The 23169-nt window shown below is 48.2% G+C and overlaps 1 protein-coding gene across 1 annotated transcript in view; it reads left to right on the top strand.

Annotated features, from left to right (window-relative positions):
• The first annotated feature begins 2251 nt into the window (after positions 1–2251).
• GRPR (gastrin releasing peptide receptor) overlaps positions 2252–23169 on the top strand; it is a 46928-nt gene continuing 26010 nt past the window's right edge. The window contains exon 1 of the mRNA XM_038757207.1: positions 2252–2738. Within this exon, the coding sequence (XP_038613135.1) occupies positions 2311–2738 (428 nt within the window). The 5' untranslated portion in view covers positions 2252–2310. The remainder of the gene's footprint in view (positions 2739–23169) is intronic.

Here is a 23169-nt window from a genome sequence, read left to right as displayed (position 1 = left end):
CTCCATGTCTTGGTGGGGTGCAGTACGGGGATGAGGGAAGCAGGAAAGCTTCGGGGTGGTGATGGAAGAAGAATTCCTGGTGGGCCGGGGGGGGGGGGGGGGGTGGATACAGAGAGGTCATTACCAAGGAAATACTTTTCCAATTGACAGATGAAAAAAGACAGCTGTCTTTCTGTGTGCAGAATCTTACTTTTCCTCCACTTATTTGGTGTCTTTTAATTATCGGTGGAATTTATATCTAATGGGAATCCAATGGGATGGGCGGACAAAAAATATTTGCATACAGCAGAAGCAGGAGGAAGAACAAGAATATACAAGTGAGTAGTCCAAATGTCAGATGAATCAATAGCGCAGTCTGCAAGTGTTTGTGTTCACGTACCGATATGCTGAAGATGGGAGTAAACTCTGTCAGTGCTAAGCGGGGCTGTCGACACTATTTGGCATGCTGATTTGGGCAAAGTGTACCCCACCCATGAATTTCTGGCATGTCGAACAATTGACAACGTCGCTTGGTGTTTCTGATGTCAGGTCAGACTAGATTGGGTACATTTTTCCTCAGAAAATACAAAATTCCAGGCAGTTAAGAGGGCACCTTGTCCCTAATTCAGTTTTAAAGGACCAGATGTGATTACATGGTGACTCTCCGGAAGAGACCTCCTGGGGCACTTGATATGACCTGGATCATTCCCCACTTTTTGTGAATGAAAGTGGTTGTGCTGTTAGACATTGATATCACTCTACATTGACTCGCCTTCAAGGGCTAGACTGGAAAGACAAAATGCAGCTACAGAAAAGCCGTAGTTGGCGACAAAAGCGATAAGCCCCAAACAGATGCGACTTTCCCGCTGACTGAGACCCAGACTGCGGCTCCATAGTTGTCTTGACGTTTCAAGAACAGTGCTTGGCACATAGTAAGCGCTTAACAAATACCATTATTATTAGTATTATTAGTATTCATTGTGCCGAGGTAGATTTGAGTGCCCTCTGAGAGCGCACCACCTCTAGCTTTCCTTCAAAGTAATAATGATAATAATAATGGTATTTGTTAAGCGTTTACTATGTACAAAGCACTGTTCTAAGCGCTTGGGAGGTTGCAAGGTGATCAGGTTGTCCCACGGGGGGCTCACAGTTTTAATCCCCATTTTACAGTTGAGGTAACTGAAGCCCAGAGAAGTTATGTGACTTGACCAAAGTCACAGAGCTGACAGTTGGCAGAGTCGGGATTTGGACCCATGACCTCTGACTCCAAAGCCCGTGCTCTTTCCATTCATTCATTCATTCAATCGTATTTATTGAGCGCTGACTGTGTGCAGAGCACTGAACTAGGCGCTTGGGAAGTACAAGTTGGCAACATATAGAGACGGTCCCTACCTAACAACGGGCTCAAAGTCTAGAAGGGGGAGACAGACAACAAAACAAAGCATGTGGACAGGTGTCAAGCCGTCAGAACAAATATTTCCACTGAGCGACGCTGCTTCCCTTGTGGCATCTTTGCCCCTGCAGAGTGGTTTGTGACGCGGAGGTTGGAAGGAAGTGCATTTACCCTGTTGTGGCATTTGGCTTTACATTCTTACCCCCGGAGCCCATAGGAAGAGAACAGATGGGTTGTGTCCTCTCCCAGGCTGGGGTGGGGAGGTGAGGGGAGAGTGAGGGCTTAGGCAGTGATGAAACCTTCCAGTTGGGGGCTGGCAATCCCCATCAGCAGGCAGACAGGCTCTCTCCCTCACAGGGGCGCTCAGCTGAGCAGACAGCAGACCGGCTAGCAGCTTGAGAGGCAGGAAAGGATGACGCGCAGAGGAGCCTGCCTATAGGATCAAAGTCTTCGAGGGAGCAGTTTCTTTCTCACTTTCAACCTGCGCTTCCTGAATGCAGGAAGAGACCGGTGACTGCAGCATGACAAGAGCGGCCCAAAGTTCTGACAGACTGCAAGCCAGCAGAGCCGGGCTAAGGCTCCGAGCCGGGGCAGCTGACGGAGGTGGGAGAAAAACTCACCTGCCCCGGGAAAGATGTTTCTGGTGAGTGGGGGCGCGTCCCTCTTCGCCGCGGGTGATTAGCCTGCCCAGTCGGGAGGTGGGTTGCCCGGGCAATGTATCACAAAGATAGAGCAGCTTCGGGCTTAAAACCGTAGAGACACGCACCGCTCGGTGTTCACCTTTACGGAACCGTGCCAGACCAGTGACCGCCTTGCCAAAGAAGACAGGTGCCCGGCCCCAAAACTTGGCCCTCCCAGCCAGCTGTAGCAAGTCACCTGGCGATAAACTGCAACTACTTTCTGAGCTCTAGGGATTTTGTTTTTTTTTAAGGACTCTAATGAGCTCATCAGGAGGCGAGAGCCGAACAATGGCTCCAGAAGAGTGCTTTTTTTTGGACTCGGAGGTGGACAGCTTTATTCTTTGCAACATATCTATCAATCAAAGCACAAACCTCCCCCTCCCAGGATTTCTGTACGCCATCCCAACCATTTACGGACTCATCATTTTGGTGGGACTCATTGGCAACATCACCCTGATCAAGATCTTCTGTACTGTGAAATCTATGAGAAACGTGCCCAACCTGTTCATCTCCAGCTTGGCCCTGGGAGACTTGCTTCTCCTCGTGACCTGCGCCCCTGTGGATGCTAGCAGGTATCTGGCCGACGAGTGGCTGTTCGGCAGGATCGGGTGTAAACTTATTCCCTTTATACAACTCACTTCGGTCGGCGTGTCAGTCTTCACGCTCACGGCTCTCTCCGCAGATAGGTGAGTATCCTGCCGGAAATCAAATATCTTGTCAGAGGACCTGTGCGCCTCAAAACCCTCATCGTCTTGGCAGGAGAGCTCAGCTGAGTGTCAGTCAGACAGATATCTTGAATGGAGAATGAGTCCGTGAGAGGCCGGGGGCGTTTCCAGATTTTTCTGGACCTTAACACTAGGAAAGTCGCTAACCTTTCTGGAGCTTATTGAAAAAGAGAAGGGGATTCTTTCGGGTCCAAACTCTGACTTCCCGGGTGACACGCCGGAGAATCAGGGATGAGCCCAGGGAGTAGAATGTCTTTCCTGCCCCGTCTCCCCTGTGAACTTCATTTACTGTCACGGGAAGGAGAACCCCAAACGATAACATTTTAGCAAAATCCCTCTTTGAAGAGCAGGTTGCAGTCGGAACGTAGGCTTCCAGAGGAGAGTCAGGCTTGTCCCGGATTCTTACCGGTGCTCTCGGCTTTGTATAGCAGACAGCACGCAAACGGCTCGACTTGGAGTTGATGTAGGAACCTCAGTGTACAGAATTGCTCCTGTCTCAGTATTTGTTTGGTGAAATCCAGCTTAAGTTAAGCTTCATGGTAAAGCTGTATTCCTGCTTTATCCCAATAACAGTAATCCATTTTCTTCTTCTTCTCCTCGTCCTCCTCCTCCTCCTCCTCCTTCTCCTTTATTAGGGAATTGGGTGTCCCACCACTTTTGATTTCTGGAGGGGTGTGTATTTCCAGCTTGTTTATAAGGAATGTATGTAACCGGGGAAATACATATTGCTTGGTCAGGGCAAACAGCCTCATGGCTGAGAGCCCGTGTTTGTAATCATCAGAGTCATCGGGGAGACTGATTAGTGGTCCCTTGGAAGTGGGAAGTCTCTGAAATTGAAGGACAAGAATTGAGCCATATTTCCAGATGAAGAATAACATGAATGGAGATCTTTTGAGGAAAACTTTCTATTTTATCTTCAGTGAGCCAAATATTGACACTTTCATAGTTGTGTAAGCTCTGATCTATACATCAGGATAAAATGATTACTTCCTTTCTTTTCCATATTCTGTTTTTACTGGGGCTTTCTCTCTCTTGTGGTATTGGATTTGTAGGTTATAAAAGAAGGAACAGTCCGCAGATGATCCGGCTGTGTTGAATAATGTACAAATAAAGATAGCATTATCAGTGTTTGTATATGCGGGCCTATGGTACTGTCTGAATTAGCCTTTTTGGAAAAGTGACAGGGGAAAGAGAGAGGTGGAAGAAAGAATTAGATTTTTCCAAATCACGTTTCCCCGAACAGAGACAATTTTCAAAGTTGAGCGAGAAAGAGCCGTCTCGGCTCAAGCTGCAGAATCAGCGGACGGTGGGTTTGTTTCCGCCCGTGAGGACGCTGCAGGGAAGGGATTGTCAGAGTGCGCAAATAATTTTTGACCTTTGGATGGGGTCTGTAGTCCATTGAGAGGAAGCGGTGCAGGTACCTCTCATAAGAGCCAGCGACCAAATGCCCCGGCGGGGCTAGGGAGTTCTGTTTGAGAGATGTGGCCTGCGGAGAGCTGGTCCTCCAGACTTTCTTTCAGATTGTTGCCAACCTGACCGTCGGCCCAAACTTAAGGGTGTGAATTGCAATGCCCCGGAAAGGTGTGTGTGGCCAAGGAGCCTCCGAGGGGAAAGCATCTCCTCCCGACTGTAAACTGAGCAACCCTAAAAGTTGTGATAACACCTCCCAAAACACTGAACAATTCCAGACTGCTTCGGGTTTATGTCCTCCATTAATTCTTCCTATCCTTACCCTGCTAATCGCTACCCTGCTAATTCAAGCTCTCATCCTATCCCGTCTGGACTACTGCACTAGCCTTCTCTCTGATCTCCCATCCTCGTGTCTCTCTCCACTTCAATCCATACTTCATGCTGCTGCCCGGATTATCTTTGTCCAGAAACGCTCTGGACATATCACTCCCCTCCTCAAAAACCTCCAATGGCTACCGATCAATCTGCGCATCAGGCAGAAACTCCTCACCCTGGGCTTCAAGGCTCTCCATCACCTCGCCCCCTCCTACCTCACCTCCCTTCTCTCCTTCTACTGCCCAGCCCGCACCCTCCGCTCCTCCACCACTAATCTCCTCACTGTACCTCGCTCTCGCCTGTCCCGCCATCGACCCCCGGCCCACGTCATCCCCCGGGCCTGGAATGCCCTCCCTCTGCCCATCCGCCAAGCTAGCTCTCTTCCTCCCTTCAAGGCCCTCCTGAGAGCTCACCTCCTCCAGGAGGCCTTCCCAGATTGAGCCCCTTCTTTCCTCTCCCCCTCGTCCCCCTCTCCATCCCCCCGCCTTACCGCCTTCCCCTCCCCACAGCACCTGTATATATGTATATATGGTTGTACATATTTATTACTCTGTTTATTTATTTATTTATTTATTTTACTTGTACATTTCTATCCTACTTATTTTATTTTGTTGGTATGTTTGGTTCTGTTCTCTGTCTCCCCCTTTTAGACTGTGAGCCCACTATCGGGTAGGGACTGTCTCTATGTGATGCCAATTTGTACTTCCCAAGCGCTTAGTACAGTGCTCTGCACATAGTAAGCGCTCAATAAATACGATTGATTGATTGATTGATTGATCCTTAGCTGATCGAAGGGGCTGTCTTCCCCGCTAGATTGTAAACTCCTCGAGGGCAGAGGTCATTGGGTTAATTTCTGTTGTACCATCCCAACCGTTTAGCCCTGGGCTGTGCAAACAGTAGGTGCTCAATGACTATCAACCCATAGTATTTATTGAGCACTTTCCCTGGCCAGAGCACTCCGCTAAACTCTTGGGAAAGTACAGTAGAGTTCGTAGACTTGACCCCTGCCCTGGTGGAGTTTAATTGATCCATCGAGTCTGTGTGCAAGCTGCTTTAAGAGGTGGGAGGTGAGCATTCCATGGACATTTTTTTCGTTGCTAATGAATTCTAGTATCATAAACTGAAAATTCTTGTTTTCAGTGTCCAGAAAATAAATCATGCCCTCGGCACAAATCGAGAGCTATGCGCATATGAGGACTTACAACAAAAACATGGTAAAGTGAACCTCTCCTACCAGGGGAACAGCATGGTCTAGTGGAAAGAACACAGAACCGGGAGTCAGGAAACCAGGGTTCTAACCCCGGCTCCACCGACTTGCCTACTTTGGGTCTTTGGACAAGTCAGTTAACTTCACTGAGTCTCAGTTTCCTTGCTGTAAACTGGGGGTAAGATACCTGTTGCCCTCCCCCTTTAAGGCTGTGAATGACATATTGGGCAGGGACTGAGTCCAATTTGACTGTAATGTATCTAGCCCAATACTTAGCTGTGTGGCTGGTGCATACTAAGTGTTTAACAAATAGCCCAATTTTTTAAAATGATGATGATCAATAGGAAAAGGGAGTCTAATCTGACTGGGACTTGAATGTGACTGCATTAAAATGGCCAACTGTTACAACAGCGTCTTCAAGGACCTAAGTTAGAGTCATTTGTGTGCTTATCAAATACCATTATTATTATTATTATCATTACTATTATTAGTAATTATTAGTAATGGTACCTCCTTCCCTTCCCCACAGCACCTGTATATATGTATATATGTTTGTACATATTTATTACTCTATTTATTTATTTCACTTGTACCTATCTATTCTATTTATTTTATTTTGTTAGTATGTTTGCTTTTGTTCTGTGTCTCCCCCTTCTAGACTATGAGCCCACTGTTGGGTAGGGACTGTCTCTACATCTTGCCAGCTTGTACTTCCCAAGCAGTTAGTACAGTGCTCTGCACACAGTAAGCGCTCAATAAATACGATTGATTGATTGATTGATTGATTAGTGAGAAGTAGCATGGCCTCGTGGAAACAGCACGAGTCTGGGAGTAAGAGGACCTGGTTTCTAATCCCAACTCCTGCGCTTACCTGCTGTGTGACCTTGGGCAAGTCACTTAACTTCTCTCTGCCTCTGTTTCCTCATCTGTAAAAATGGGAGATTTAATTGTACTCCCTTCTGACTAGACTGGGAGTCTCATGTGGGAGAGGGACTGTGTCCAAACTGATAACCTTGTATCTATCTACTCGAGTGCTTAGAACAGTGCTTGGCACATAGTAAGCGCTTAAGAAATACTGTTATTATTATAATGCTATTGCAATAATAATAATAATGATAGGAGAATGCACAGATGAGACCCCATCCAAGGAGGCTGGTTCAATCCCTTTACATGGATGTGAGTCTGATGGTGAGAGCCTGGCTGAAGGCAATAGAGTGGGACCGACAACTCCTATGCATACGTCTGCGTGTGTGCACTTGTGTGCATGTGTGTGTGTGTAGAGACAGCCTGTTGTGGCCCTGCTGGGTCAGACCCCACCTCTGGCCTTTGAGACTGCTACCCAGCAAGCCATCCAGCACCAGACCACTGTGCCTGGGAGGGGGGTGGGGGGAGAGGTCATCTTCACTGTATCTTCAGAGCAGTTCTTCAGCCCAGCCTTTCTGTGATCTCCATTTCAGTGTTCTCCTCGCGTGTCCCATTGCCCAGGTTGTCTGAAGTAGGGGAGCATGCAGAATCATTGCAGATCTCAGACGCATCTAACTTCCAATCCAGAAGAAGTTGAGATGTTGTTCTTAAAATATAAGTAAGCAAAAAGCCCCTAAGCGGCCTTTCGAGTCAGAGTGCCCAGAGTTTACCCCAAACATCTCCTCTGAACTGCTGCAACAAGGCACGGGGAGTCTAAACGACTCTCCAGCCTCTTAGCATTGTGAGGAAGCATCAGTCGAATGCTGGTGGATGGGATTGGACATCTTTGTGTACACATAACTCCCGAGAGCCCGCGTTGGAGCAGTGGTTCCCAGGAGAGGGCCGCAGCACGTGGCCGTGACGCCGAGGGCATCCCGTGCTGTTACTGAGGCCACCACGATGGATTCCGTGGGGCCTTAGATGCCACGGGGGCTCAACGGGGCAGGGCAAGCCGAGAACCCTCGTCGTTCAGAGGCAGGAGGGAGTCACAAGAGAGTGGTGGTCCATGAGGATGCCACGCCGCCTCCACGGGTTTACAGGAGCGCCTGCCCCCAGAATACCGTGCAGGCTCTGGTGAGCCTCACAATGGAATTGGGTAATAATATAATAATAATGATGGCATTTCTTAAGCGCTTACTATGTGCAAAGCACTGTTCTAAGTGCTGGGGAGGTTACAAGTGATCAGGTTGTCCCACGGGGGGCTCACAGTCTTCATCCCCATTTTACAGATGAGGTAACTGAGGCAGAGAGAAGTTAAGTGACTTGCCCAAAGTCACACAGCTGACAGTTGGCAGAGCTGGGATTTGAATCCATAACCTCTGACTCCAAAGCCTGTGCTCTTTTCCACTGAGCCACACTGTCTGGATTGGGGGACCACCAGGGGAGAGGAAGCTGGCTTTTCCCTCGGTGTGCGCCCCTCGATCCGTTGGCACGACGCTTGCAGAGGTGGAACGAGGGTGCTTGGGAGAGAAGGAGAGGTCATTTTTGGAGACAGTTCAAGCAAGCGGGGATGGCATTTCTCTGTTGGACTTCGATCCAAGTTATGAGCCGCCTTGGCCAAACATCCCTAGGGGGGATGCTGTGTCTCAAGATAAAAGACCTAATAAAAAATTCCTATTTAGGGAATGTGAAAATAACAGTCAAACCCCTTAACCGAGTCCCTGTAGGGTAGTAGCTAGAGAAGGCAACAAAGTAAACTGGCATGGGCGGTTGGCCTCCCAGCTAGAGAACTGGGGCCTCTGGGCCATACGAGTAATTAAAATACTAATTATAATAATAACAATAGTGGCATTTATTAAGCCCCTACTATGTGCAAAAGACAGTATAATCAAATGGAATACAGTCCCACGAGGGGCTCACAGTCTACAGGAGACAGAGAACAGAAATTGAACCCCTATTTTACAGATGAGAAAAGTGAGGCCGAGAGAAGTCAGTTGACTTGCCCAGGGTCACATGGCTGGCAAATGACAGAGCTGGGCTTAGAACCCAGGTCCTATAATTCAATCCAACAAGGGCATCTATTGAGCGCTTACTGCATGCAGGGCCTGCCCTAAGGTCTTGGGAAAGCACAATAATAATAATAATAATGGCATTTAGTAAGCGCTTACTTTGTGCAAAGCACTGTTCTAAGCGCTGGGGAGGTTACAAGGTGATCAGGTTGTCCCAAGGGGAGCCCACAGTCTTCATCCCCATTTTACAGATGAGGGAACTGAGGCCCAGAGAAGTGAAGTGACTTGCCCAAAGTCACCCAGCTGACAATTGGCAGAGCCGGGATTTGAACCCATGACCTCTGACTCCAAAGCCCGGGCTCTTTCCGCTGAGCCACGCTGCTTCGGTAGCTCTGTGCAAGATTTATAAGTAGCCTGTCGGGTACGGACCGTAGAAAATTTGTCAAAGCTTTCAAAGTCGATTTCAGAATGTGTCCGTTTTCTTTGTAAAGAGAGATCCTCTCCCTCACCGATGGACTCTCCCTGGAGACCGGGCCGGCCCTTGAACTGGGAGGTCAGCCTGGGTCCTAGGTCCCACCCTGGGAGAGGGGGCAGATCCTGGGGGAATCCCACCCCTCTGGTTGCTTTTAACCTCCGCTCCTCTGCCGCTCACCTCCTCACTGTGCCTCATTCTCGCCTGTCCCACCGTCGACCCCCAGCCCACATCCTTCCTCTGGCCTGGAATGCTCTCCCTCCACACAGCCGCCAAACTAGCTCTCTTCCTCCCTTCAAAGCCCTATTGAGACCTCACCTCCTCCAAGAGGCCTTCCCAGACTGAGTCCCCCCTTTTCTTAATGGCATTTATTAAACGCTTACTATATGCAAAGCACCGTTCTAAGCGTTTTTCTCTCCTCCTCACCATCGCCCCCCTGCCCTACGTCCTCCCCCCCGACAGCACATGTATATATTTGTACATATTTATTACTCTATTTATTTTACTTGTACATATTTACTACTCTATTTTATTAATGATGTGAATATAGCTATAATTCTATTTGTTTGGACGGTTTTGACACCCGTCTACACGTTTTGTTTTGTTGACTGTCTCCCCATTCTAGACGGTGAGCCCATTGTTGGGTAGGGACCGTCTCTGTATGTTGCTTACTTGTACTTCCCAAGCGCTTAGTACAGTGCTCTGCACACAGGAAGTGCTCAATAAATATGGTTGAATGAATGAACCCCCAGGTGGAGCCTGCAACCCAGACGTAACACCTCGGGACCATGAGTCCTCTAAAAAAAAATCCCGGGGATGCTGCCATTTTCCTGCTGTGCGATCTTGGGCAAGCTGCCTAAGAGAAGCAGCTTGGCTTAGTGGATAGAGCATGGGCCTGGGAGCCAGAGGTTCTGGGTTCTAATCCCACCACTTCTTTGTCGTGTGACCTTGGGCCAGTCACTTCACTTCTCTGGGCCTCAGTTCCCCAATTGGTAAAATGGGATTTAAGACTGTGTCTAACCTGATTAGCACATATCTGTGGCACAGCGAGACCGGCTGTGTTGTCCCAGGCCCAGGGTCGGGCGGCCGGGAAGAGCGGGAAAGTGGTAGGGGACCCACAGCGGGGGACGGCAAAATGACCCCGAGGCTTCTTCATGCAAGGGGCATCTCAGCCATTCCCCAGAGAGGGGACAGGGTGGCAGAGCCCAAGCGGTATGCCCGCTGCATGCCCTGCCGGGACTAGGCCGTGGGCTGTCGCGCAGTTGGGACGGAGACCATGGAACGGTCACTGCGCAAGCCCATTCTACAGCTTTAGTTCTCGCTATCAGCTTTAGTGTTTTTGCTCCGTTGATCCGGTATTCTTTCCCCTGGGTGTAGGGTATCTTTCTAGGTCCGTCCTCTCTTTCAGTTGCAAGCCCCTCAGGATCGTGTCGGTTATAAAATCTGTGTATCTTTTCCCCCTGCTTAGTAGAGTGCTTTGCATAATGTAAACAGTTATCGATCCATCAGTCCTGTCTTTGGAGGGCGTACTGTGCATAGAGCACCGTACTGAGTGCTTGGGAGAGTAAACTATCACAGAGTACCTGTATATGTGTTTGTACAGATTTATTACTCTATTTTACTTGTGCATATTTTCTATTCTATTTATTTTGCTAATGATGTGCATCTAGCTTTATTTCTATTTATTCTGATGACTTGACACCTGTCCACATGTTTTGTTTTGTTGCCTGTCTCCCCCTTCTAGACTGTGAGCCCGTTGCTGGGTAGGGACCTTCTCTATAAGCTGCCAACTTGTACTTCCCAAGCGCTTAGTACAGTGCTCTGCACACAGTAAGCGCTCAATAAATACGATTGAATGAATGCACGAATGAATTAGTAAACATATCTCCTGTCAACAAGGAACCTACAGTTTAGAAAGGGAGACAGACATTAATATAAATAGATTATGGCTATGTACACGTAAGTGCTGTCGGGCCGAGGGTGGGGTGAAGAAAGGGTGGAAATCCAAGGGTGATGCGGAAGGGAGTTGGGGAAGAAATGAGGTTTTAGTCGGAGAGGGCCACTGGGAGGAGATGTGAATTTAATACGGTTTTGAAGATGGGGAGAGTGATGGTCTGTCGGATATGAGGGACAGGGAGTTCACAAATGTCATAAATAATCCCCCAAACAGGTTAGTTTGGGGCGCTGGATAGTGATTCCATATCTTTCTCCCTTCTCCCCCTCTCAACACCCACACAAACACTCTCTCTCTCTCTCTCTCTCTCTCTCTCTCTCTCTCCTTCTCCCCCCACCCCCCCCCATTTCTCTCTTTCTCTCTGGAGCAGGCCACTGCCCCATTGGGTTCCTTTGCCCTGTTTATTTTCCGGTTTGACTAAACAAATGTAACGGTGATGGCTGTGATTTCCACACCATTGGCACCGATTTGAGCACTGTGTGTGGGAATTAATAAAAGAAGTCCCCCATCCAATTTGCAAACCAAGAGGTTTATTCCAAATAAGCACCTCATTTTAAGGACTTCAATTTATACTTGCTCTCATCATTTTGCCTAAAATCTTTTCACTCGCTAAGTTCAGAAATAAATCAAATTTAGGCTAGTCAAGCCAGGGTGAAGACTGCTAATAACGTGTATTTCAATGAAATACAGTTCTAGCTCGAAGTGGAGGGGTTTTTTTTTTCAATATTTTTACAAGGAGACTGGTTTAATGAGGGTCCAAAGCTGGAAACACGGGCATTAAACACAGGCGTTTGTCTGGAGGTTAGCCGCACCTTCCCCAATGCCACGAATGTCCGTGTGCTGGATGAATCCTGGCCGACGATGCCGAAAGCTGGCCCCTCTGACAGACTGTGTGGTGGGTCAATTTTTTATCCAAAGCCACAGTCCCAGAGGATCAGTCGCAGGGATCTGATGATACAAGACACTTCTCCCTGTTCTCTAAGACTGGCATGAAGAAACTAAAAATCAATTGGGTAAATAAATTCAACTGGTCACTTCCTAGGCTTTCTTCTGACCATTCTGTGATTATCAAATGTCCTTGACCTTAAAAACAAACGTGATCTTTCTACTTAAGAAAGCTGGAAAAAGAATGATCTGGGCTGGGCATTTTGGAGAAATCATTTCCAGGTGTAAGAATGTAGAGGAGTCGGACTCTATGCTGGTTTGGTCGGCCTTCGCCGGCCCTGTTTCCGAATTTCTCCAGAAAAACATAAGTAAGTCAAATGTGACTCATCCAGAAGCTGGCCCACTTGAACTTGAGGTTCGTAGCGATCTGACTAATGTTTGGAACATTTCCTTAAAGTCCAATCATTGTCTTCTGTCCTGATTGTGGGCAGGGAATGTTTCTGTTTATTGTTGTATTGTTTTCTCCCAAACGGTCAGCACAGTGCTCTGCACACCATAAGTGCTCAATAAGTACAACTGAATGAATGATTGCTCCAAAAAAGCCCAGTTCACCAAGTCCTGTGATAACACTGACAACATTTCTTGAGCTCCTAATGTGTGTTCAGTCCTTGGGAGAATACAGTGGAAACAAGAAACGTGAACTCGACCCTCGAGGCCTTTCCAATCTAACGGATGAATTAATTGAACACAAATTGCTGAAGAGAAAATAGGGGAAAGAGTAAGAACGTAGATGCAAATGGTAAAGAAGAGTAAACAATGACACGAAGAGAAGCTGATCCACTGAAGCGGTGCTAGAGCCGCTGATTTGGTGGCCTGGCCAGGAGTCGGGGGGTGTTTAAGCAAGGGAGGCCTCTTGGAGGAGGTGGCTGTTTCGAAGGCCTTCCAAGATGCAGGGAGCTTTCAAGTCCTCAATCACTTTGCCCCCTCCTCTCTTATCTTGCTTCTTTCCTGCCACAACCCAGCCCACTCCCTTCACTCCTTCAATGCCGATCTACTCATCGTACCTCAATCTCATCTAGCTCGTCGCTGACCTCTCGCCCATGTCCTGCCTCTGGCCTGGAATACTTTCCCTCTTCATTTCTGACATTTTCTCTCCCTCCCTTCAAAGCCTAATGAAGGCACATCTCCTCCAAGAAGCCTTCCCTGAGTAGACCCGCATTTCCTCTTCTCCCACTCCCTTCTGCATTGCTCTTGTGCTTGGATTTGCACCTTTCTCACCCCTCCCTCAGCACCATAGCACTTATGCACGTATCTGTAATTTCTGTGTCTCTCCCTCTAGACTGTCAGCTCGTTGTGGACAGGGAACGTATCTTCCAACTCTGTTATATCGTACTCTCCCACGGGCTAAGTACAGTGCTCTGCACACAGTAAGCGCTCAACAAATACCGTCGATTGATCACAACTCGAGGTGGGAGGGATGTTTCAGTCAGACGGGAAAAGCACGAATGGTGAGTCAGAGAGAAGTTAGGAGGAGAAATTTAGGAGGGTTGATGAGGGGTTGTTTTTTTGACATTTTGAGTCAGAGGTGTCAGCAGGTCACCCAGGTGGTGATGTCTCGAGACAGGATGGGGAGATAAGATATTACAAATCATAAATACGCGTACAATTCACATTCAAATTATTAGGGCTGGAGCTACAACTTTGGGATTCAGGAGCAACGATGCCGTGGGTGAAACCATGTGAGCAAACGCGCTCCTGGAGATAAATCAGTAGAGTGCATGGATCGGCAAACTTTCCGTCCACAAAACGAAGCCGTGGACGTGCGACGTAAACAGACGATGAGGCAGGGAAGGGGAGGAGAAGGAGAAGGAATGAACTCGTGCGTGTTTCTGTTTACATCTGGGGAGTGGGCGATGGGTGCCAGAGTTGTCTACCCTGCCATCTCCGACCCGCCTTCGCTACTGTGGCCCCGGCTCAATAAATACGATTGAATGAATGAATGTGGGGGCGATGAGCTCGAGCCACGAGGGCTGTTCCCACCCCCTACCCTGGCCTGAGGAAAGGGGAAAACCCCCAACCTCGGCCCAGGCCCAGCCATTCCCCTCCCTCCCCCTCAGTTCCTTTCCCACTCAAAGGGTCAAGAGGATTAGGGCAGAGTCAAGTCCATTAGCTTCTACCAGGAGGAGATTATTGGAGACTTGAGGGAATTTGGGGTTAGTATGGGGAAGAGAAGCTGCATAGCTTAGTGGAAGGAGCACGGGCATGGGAGTCAGAGGACATGGGTTCTAATCCCGGCTCTGCTGCTTGTCTGCTGTGTGACCTTGGGCAAATCACTTCACTTCTCTGGGCCTCAGTCACCTCATCTGGAAAATGGGGATCAAGACTGTGAGCCCCACGTGGGACATCCTGGTTACTTTGTATCTATCCCAGGGCTTAGAACAGTGCTTGGCACATAGTGAGCGCTTAACAAATACCATAATAATAATAATGATAATCCAGATTTCGGAGTGTTAAGCAGAGATGGGTTCAGAGAGGAGCTGGAATCGGTGACATCAGGCGAGGTGTACCGTCTGGTAATTATGAAATCTAGCGTTGGCCTTCATCCCAGGGAGGCTCATGAGGTGTTGAGTTGAAGATCAAAACTGTCAGCTGGCATGCAGAAGCTAGAGGCAAATGATCCAACAACAGTCTCGACGTTTGGGGCTTGAGAACCGCGAACGATTTTATGCAGGGTATCGCAGTGCTGTCCCATCACGGGCAGCGGGCTCCGGGCTCCATGGTGAAGCCGGGCCCGGACCTCGCCCCCATCGCCCCAACTCTGCGCTTTCAACAGGTGGAAAGGAAAAGCCATAGGTTAGGTCTTAGGTGTGGTCCGGGCAAATACGAACGTGGATTAAATGCACCATCTGTATGGGGTGACCTGCAAGGCTTTGTACCAAGAGAGGTGAATGAACACAGTCCCTGCCCGTAGAAGCCCTGCCCAAAGGAAGTGCCCAATAAATACCAGTAGTGATGATGATGATGATAGAAGCTCACAGTTTAGAGGGAGGGTGGGAATGTAGGCCGAGAACCAGATTTTTCCAGATACTGTGATATGGGCTGGATGTATTTGAGGTTTGTCTTCTCTGCAGGAACCTGAAGGGGGGAAAAGACTTGTCCTCCCTTATTTAGAGTTTGATGCGAAAATATAAGCGATTCAGTTCTGTGGTCTTTTCTGAGACAAGATGGCTATCAAATTGTTTCCAAGGGGAAACAATTCCTCCTCCTTCCCTCACCCCCAACGATCTGGCCTCCTACTTCATTAGTAAAATTAACTCCATCAGGTCTGAGCTCCCCAAAGTCACTCCTCCCCCTTCTCCAACCCCCCCGGCTCTCAACACTCTCTGCTACTCTCTCATCCTTCCCAACAGTATCCTCAGAGGAGATCTCCTCCCTCCTCTCAAGTGCTACTCCGGCCACCTGTGCTTCTGACCCCATTCTCTCTCATCTTAAGAAATCTCTCGCCCCGTGCCCCCTCCCCTCCTTCACTTCCATAGTCAACCGCTCACTCTCCACTGGTTCCTTCCCCTACTGAGAGCTCACCTCCTCCAGGAGGCCTTCCCAGACTGAGCCCCCTCCTTCCTCTCCACGCCCCCCGGCCCTACCTCCTTCCCCTCCCCACAGCACCTGTACATATGTTTGTACAGATTTATTACTCTATTTATTTGACTTGTACATACTTACTATTCTATTTATTTTGTTTTGTTAATATGTTTTGTTTTGTTGTCTGTCTCCCCCATCTAGACTGTGAGCCTGCTGTTGGATAGGGACCGTCTCTATATGTTGCCAACTTGTACTTCCCAAGTGCTTAGTACAGTGCTCTGCACACAGTAAGCGCTCAATAAATACGATTGAATGAATGAATGAATGAATGAGAAAAGTAGCGGGGGAGACCCTACAAGGGGCAAAAGCGGGGAATAGACTACTTCTCTCCCTCTCTAATGTGGGGTCCGGAGGGCAGGGTCCTCCAGCTGCCCCAACCCTCGTTGTAGCTCACCTACGGACCAAAGGGAAAAGATCATTGGAGCATTCCCCTCCCTCCCCCTCCCCCCCCAACCCCCTCCCACGCCCCAAACTGACCCGGTGACCCTCCGGGCATCCTCCTTTTCCCAGACCCAAGTCCTGGTCAGCGGCCAAAGCTCCGGAAGAAGCCCCCAAGGCCGGAGAGGAACCCACTGCTCTCCTGATGTCCCTGCCAGGCACATGGAGAGTGGGGAGCCCATGCTCCCCAGGGATCTTGCTCGATTCTTTTCCACTTCACTTTGGGGAACCTCTTGAGGGATAGAGTGGTCCACTAGATCGTCAATGCCCATGGTATGGTGGCAAGGGACCAACAGTGTATGGTAATTCAGAGGTAATGTACGCTTTTAAGGTGGACACATTTATTAAGACTGCTCTTTGGACTAACTGTCCCTACTACCCTATGTCAGTGCCTTTGATGCATGTCTGTTCAGTGCTGGTGAGCTGCCTGCATTTCAGCGTGCACTGTGGTTGGTGATCTTGTCTGGCTCCTTGATAATAATAATAATAATTGGGGTATTTGTTAAGTGCTTACTATCTGCCAAGAACTAGACTGTGAGCCCACTGTTGGGCAGGGTCCATCTCTATATGTTGCCAACTGGTACTTCCCAAGCGCTTAGTACAGTGCTCTGCACACAGTAAGCACTCAATAAATCAAGCTCAATCATATTTATTGAGCGCTTACTGTTTGCAGAGCACTGTACTAAGCACTTAATAAATAAATAAATACGATTGAATGAATGAAGAAACTGTACTAAGCACTGGGGTGGATACAAGCAAATTGGGCTGGACACAGTCCCTGTCCCAAGTGGGGCTCACCGTCTTAATTCCCACTTTACAGGTGAGGGAACTGAGGCACAGAGAAGTGAGGCGACTTGCCCAGGGCCACACAGCGGACTAGCGGCAGAGCAGGGATTAGAACCCGGATCCTTCTGGATCCTGCTTCTCTCGGGAATGGGGTTTGTAGCCGGCTCTGAGGCTGGCTGGGCGTGGGGCTGGAGTGCCGGCTGTCACAGCCAGATGGAAAATTTGTGTGTTTGTGTGTGCACAGCATGTTTGGGTCTGGGGATTTTCCCCAGCCGCCCCCACAGCAACACACCCTCATAGGTGAACTTCCCCATCGGGGGCATCTTCTTTGAACACCAAGTGCAACTTCATGCTAGAGAAGCAGCGTGGCTCAGTGGAAAGGGCATGGGCTTTGGAGTCAGAGGTCATGGGTTCAAATCCCGGCTCCACCAACTGTCCGCTGTGTGACTGTGGGCAAGTCACTTCACTTCTTTGGGCTTCAGTTACCTCATCTGTAAAATGGGGATTAAGGCTGTGAGCCCCCCTGTGGGACAACCTGATCACCTTGTAGCCTCCCCAGCGCTTAGAACAGTGCTTTGCATATAGTAAGTGCTTAATAAATGCCATCATTATTATTATTATTATGTAGGCCAGTTACCTATCTACCTAGCTGCCCTTCATTTTCAAAGATGACACTTCTAAGGATGAGACCCTCTCCTTAAATGTATGTGAGGGTGGCCAGAACCCAGAGCCACTTTCTTTCATCCTTTCGTATGTAGAGTAATAATAATAATAGTAATTATAATAATAATGATGGCATTTGTTAAGCACTTACTATGTGCAAAGCACTGCGTTCAGAGCTGGGGTAGATGCAAGGTGATTAGGTTGTCCCCCATGGGGCTCAACAGTCTTCACCCACATTTTACAGATGAGGTAACTGAGGCTCAGGTTATATGTATATATGTCTGTACATATTTTTTACTCTATTTTACTTGTACATATCTATTCTATTTATTTTATTTTGTTAGTATGTTTGGTTTTGTTGTCTGTCTCCCCCTTTTAGACTGTGAGCCCACTGTTGGGTAGGGACCGTCTCTATATGTTGCCAACTTGTACTTCCCAAGTGCTTAGTACAGTGCTCTGCACGCAGTAAGCACTCAATAAGTACAATTGATTGATTAAGTGACTTGCCCAAGGTCACAAAGCAGACAGGTGGCGGAGCGGGGATTCGAACCCATGACCTCTGACTCCCAAACCCGGGCTCTTTCCATTGAGCCACACTGCTTCTCATAAGGTAACAGTTTATGTTTGTTGTGGGCAGGGAAGGTGTCTACTGGCTCTGTGGTGCTGTCCTCTCCCAAGCGCTCAGTCGAGTGCTCTGCACATATTAAGCGCTCCATAAATCCCCTCGATTGACTGGTATCTAGTAATCGCTGACCCTCTGCCGAGCACTGTGTTGGACATGAGATACTGGGCTCTTTGCTGCACTCCTGGGTTTCTCTGCTCAGGGCCCGTCTGGGTTGTCAGCCCTCGGTTGAGGAGAGCAGCAGCTAACACCCCCAGCTGTTCCGCTAACACTGTCCGATCCAGAGCGGGGTTCTGCAGCGGGGCCTAGTTGATAGAGCACGGGCCCCGGAGTCAGAAGGATCTGGGTTCTAATACCGCCTCTGACACTTGTCTGCTGGGTGACCTTGGGTAAGTCGCTTCACTTCTCTGGGCCTCAGTTACCTCATCTGTAAAATTGAGGATTGAGACTGGGCGCCTCGCGTGGGACAGGGACTGTGTCCCACTTGATTTGCTTGTCTCCACCCCGGCGCTTAGTACAGTGCCTAGAACATAGTAAGCGCCTAACAAATGCCATTATTATCGGGGAGATGTAGGGGAGGGAGTTGGGAGGAGAGTCTGGGGGTGGTGGGGGATGAGTAGGAATGGCTCAATTTGGGGGACACAAGAGGGAAAGTAGCAATTGTCATGGCCTCGTCCCCCTCTCCATCCCCGTCTTACCTCCTTCCCTTCGCCACAGCACCTTTATATATGTGTATATGTTTGTACATATTTATTACTCCATTTATTTTACTTGTACATATCTATTCTATTTATTTTATTTTGTGAATATGTTTGGTTTTGTTCTCTGTCTCCCCCTTCTAGACTGTGAGCCCACTGTTGGGTAGGGACCATCTCTATATGTTGCCAAGCGCTTAGTACAGTGCTGGGCACACAGTAAGTGCTCAATAAATACGATTGATTGATTGATTGATTTTAGTAATAATAATGATGGCATTTATTAAGCGCTTACTATGTGCAGAGCACTGTTCTAAGTGCTGGGGCGGTTACAAGGTGATCAGGTCATCCCACGGGGGGCTCACAGTCTTAATCCCCATTTTACAGATGAGGGAACTGAGGCCCGGAGAAGTGAACTGACTTGCCCAAAGTCACCCACCTGACAAGTGGCGGAGCCGGGATTCAAACCCATGACTTTTGACTCTAAGGCCCGTGCTCTTTCCACTGAGCCATGCTGCTTCTCTTAATTTTAGCTATTAATAATAATAATAATGGTATTTGTTAAGCACTTACTATGAGCCAAGCACTGTTCTAAGCACTGGAGAAGATAGAAGATAATCAGGTTGTCCTACTTGCGGCTCACAGTCTTAATTCCCATTTTACAGATGAGGTGAGTGAGGCACAGAGAAGTTAAGTGACTTTCCCCAAGTCACACAGCTGGCAGGTGGCAGAATTGGAATTAGAACTCACAACCTCTGACTCCCAAGCCCGTCCTCCTTCCACTAAACCACTCGGCTTCTCTATTAGTATAGATTGCCTCAAACCTTTCAACCCTCTAAACTTCAGCTTTCGTAAGTTCTTGGAATATGAATCAACTCAGTACAGTGAAAGTAGTAGTAGTAGTAGCAACACTTGGGTACTGGCTGCAGTGCACACCCTGCTAAACATTCTGAAGTCCAGAACAAAAGTAATTTTTTTTCTGGTATTTAAGTGCTTATTGCGTGCCAGGGACTGTACTAAGCGCTGAGGTAGATATAAGCTAATCAGGATGGACACAGTCCATATCCCACATGGGGCTGACAGCATGGCTTAGTGGAAGTAGCACAGGCTTGGGAGTCAGAGGTCCTGGGTTCCAATCCCACCGCCGCCACTCGTCTGCTGTGTGGCCTTGGGCAAGCCACTTAACTTCTCCATGCCTCAGTTACTGCATCTGTAAAATGGGCATTAAAATTGTGAGTCCCCCCCCCATGGGACAATCTGATTGCTCATATCTACCGTAGCGCTTAGAACAGTGCTCTCAGCACATAGTAAGCTCTTAACAAATACCATAATAATAATTATTATTATTATCAATCCCCATTTTACAGATGAGGGAACTGAGGCCTAGAGAAGTGAAGGGACTTGTCCGAGGTCACCCGCAGAATAGTGTAGTGGATAGAACATGGCCCTGGGAATCAGAAGGTCATGAGTTCTAATCCCAGCTCTGCCGCTTGTCTGCCGTGTGACCTTGGGCAAGTCGCTTTACTTCTCTAGGCCTCAGTTACCTCATCTGTAAAATGGGGATTGAGACTGTGAGCCCCCCATGTGTTCAGGGGAGAGAGTGCTGCAGCTGGCCGTAGAACCTAGTTCTCTGGACTGCCAGACTTGTCCTCTTTCCATTAGACCATGCCGTCCCTATAGAAATTAAATAAAAATGTACATATTTACTCAAGTGCAAAGGGCAGGATGGAAGTACAGAAATACCCAGGGTGGGGCTGTCAATCCTTTGGGAAAGCTGTCCCGGAGGAGGTGGGAATTTGAGGAGGGCATTCGGGCTAGAGGAGGAGAATGGATTATTCATTCAACCGTATTTATAGGGCATTTATCGTGTGCACAGCACTGTGCTAGGCGCTTTGGAAAGTACAATTTGGATGAGAGGTTGGTGGTAGGATTGCTAGGTAGCGAGCTGGGGAGAAAAGCAGAGAGAAAGAGCTGGAGAGGAGTGAGTGGCGGGAGGCACTGGTGAGCCTCAACGCCCATTGGGTGGCAATGACTTTTCTGATGCAGAGAGAAACGGGTCATCATTTGAGGTTTTGGAAGAGAAGAGAGCTCTGTGCCCAACCGTGCTGCAGGAAGAGAAGTCTGGGAGACCAATGAGGAGGTCAGTAAACTAGTGAAGGTATTTATTATATGCTTACTGTGTCCAGCAGTGTTCTAAGCGCTGGGGTAGATACAAGCTAATCGGGTTGGACACAGTCCCCGTCCCACAAGGGGCTCAGAGTCTTCATCCCCATTTTACAGCTGAGTGAACTGGGACTCAGAGAAGTGAAGGGAGTTGCCTAAGTCACACAGCAGACGAGTTGCAGAGCTGTGATTAGAACCCAGGTCCTTCTGACCCCTAGGCCCAGGCTCCATCTAGCCAGTCCTTATAGACAGGGGAGCACATCTGCTAATTCAGCTGGATTGTATGTGCTCTGCACATAGTAAGTGCTCAGTACATGTCATTGATTGATTGATTGATAACTTGGGCCAGGGTGGTAGTGTGAGTGGAGAAGGGGCAGATGATTAGAGAAGCAGCATGGCCTACTGGAAAGAGCATGGGCCTGAGAGATAGAGGACCGGGTTCTAATCTCAGGTCTGTCCAATTCCTTGCTGTGTGACCTCAGGGAAGTCACTTAACTTTTCTGTGTCTCAATCACCTCAATTGTTAAATAGGGGTTAAATAACTACCTGCTCCTCTTCCTACTTTAGACTGGGAGCCCAATGTGGGACAGGGGCTGTGTCCAAACTGGTAAATGCTTGACAAATACAATGATAATAATAATAGCAATTATTATGATGGCAGAATTGGTGGGATTGGGCAGTCCACTGGATGTGTTTAATATCTTTCTACCCCTCTAGCCTGTAAGCTCCTTGTGTGCAGGGATCACGAGTGCCATCATTTTGTTCTGTCCTAAACATTTAATCAAGCGCTTAGTACAGTGCTCTGCACACAGTAAGCACTCAATAAATACAATTGAGCAAATACAGTGCTCTGCACCTCCTAAGTGCTCAATAAATACCATTGATTGATCAATGTGGGGGCTGTCAGGATTTTTAAATCAATGGAGACAGATAAACGGGGAGGAGGAAGAGGAGGATCAGTCTGGTAAGGGACGAGGGGGACAATGTTGGGAGGAGGTGTGGTGGGACTGTGGATTGGGGAGCCAGGGGGTTAGAGCCAGTAAAATATTTCCTCCTCCACCTGATCGGAGAGCTGGAATTGTGATCCCTTACCGGCATGTGAGAAAAGTGAAAGCCCCTGAGCAAGCCCGGGGGGTCAGGATTTGAACTCAGAACCCACAAATTGCTTAGGCCAGGCAACTCCATCAGCAGGAAGAAGGTTTCTCTAGAACACAGTTCTCAACTAAAGTGATAAAATTGGCACTCTTGGGATTTTCCTCAAAGCAGCAGCCCACCAATTCAGTAATGCAGAGAGACAGAGTTCACCTGTGATTTATTTACACTCTTTTTACCTTGTTTCCTTTGGGGGTAGGCTTAATGTGCCTCAGGTTTTCATGTTTAAACAGTGATGAACAGCATTAGCAATCTGGTATAACATGTCTCATTAAGTTGTTACAATGCAATGTCAAAATAATGCGTCAGCAATGTCCACGTAGTTCAGAACAGCCCAGCAAGGAGAGAAGTGAATTTGCCCCCAGGTCCCTGTTCCCCACCCTGCCCCCCCAGGGTCTCCCTTAATTATTTCTGAATGAGGCAGCAGAATTTAGTGTGCTTTGCCACTTAATGTGTTTTCCCCCAGCTGCCCCAAAACTCCATCTCTTTATAAAATGGAGACAGTAAGAACTTGGTAAATGCTTGGTTTAAATGTAGATTTGCCATCTTAAAAAAGTAAGCCTCCTCTCCTATAGAGAAACTTGACTCAGGGGAAAGAGCATGCCTGAGTGCACTCAATTAAATGGTTTGGAAGAAACAGGGCATAGTAATCACTAAATACAGGCCATCCCTGATCCTCTTCAGAAAAGGCAGGCAATAAATTCTCAGGTGTCCAATTGTAATTTCTATGTATCCAGTCAGGAAAGATTACCAAAGCTGGTTATTAGGGGGACTGCATGTTGGACCTACAGCCAAGTGATTTAGACTTAAAATTTTTCTACTCCTCTGCTGTTGAGTGTTGTACTTGTAGAACATGTGGATTTTTTCTGGTACCTGTACTCGTTAAACACTTCCTACTTGCCAAGCCCTGTTCTGAGCCCTGGCTGCTTAAGATACAAGTTCATCAGGTTGGACAGTCCCTGTCCCAGATGGGGCTCACAGTCTTCAACCCCATTTTACAGATGAGGTCCAGAGAA

Source organism: Tachyglossus aculeatus, chromosome 15, assembly GCF_015852505.1.
Source record: "Tachyglossus aculeatus isolate mTacAcu1 chromosome 15, mTacAcu1.pri, whole genome shotgun sequence".
Taxonomy (NCBI): domain Eukaryota; kingdom Metazoa; phylum Chordata; class Mammalia; order Monotremata; family Tachyglossidae; genus Tachyglossus; species Tachyglossus aculeatus.
This window is presented reverse-complemented; position numbering and strand designations above follow the sequence as displayed.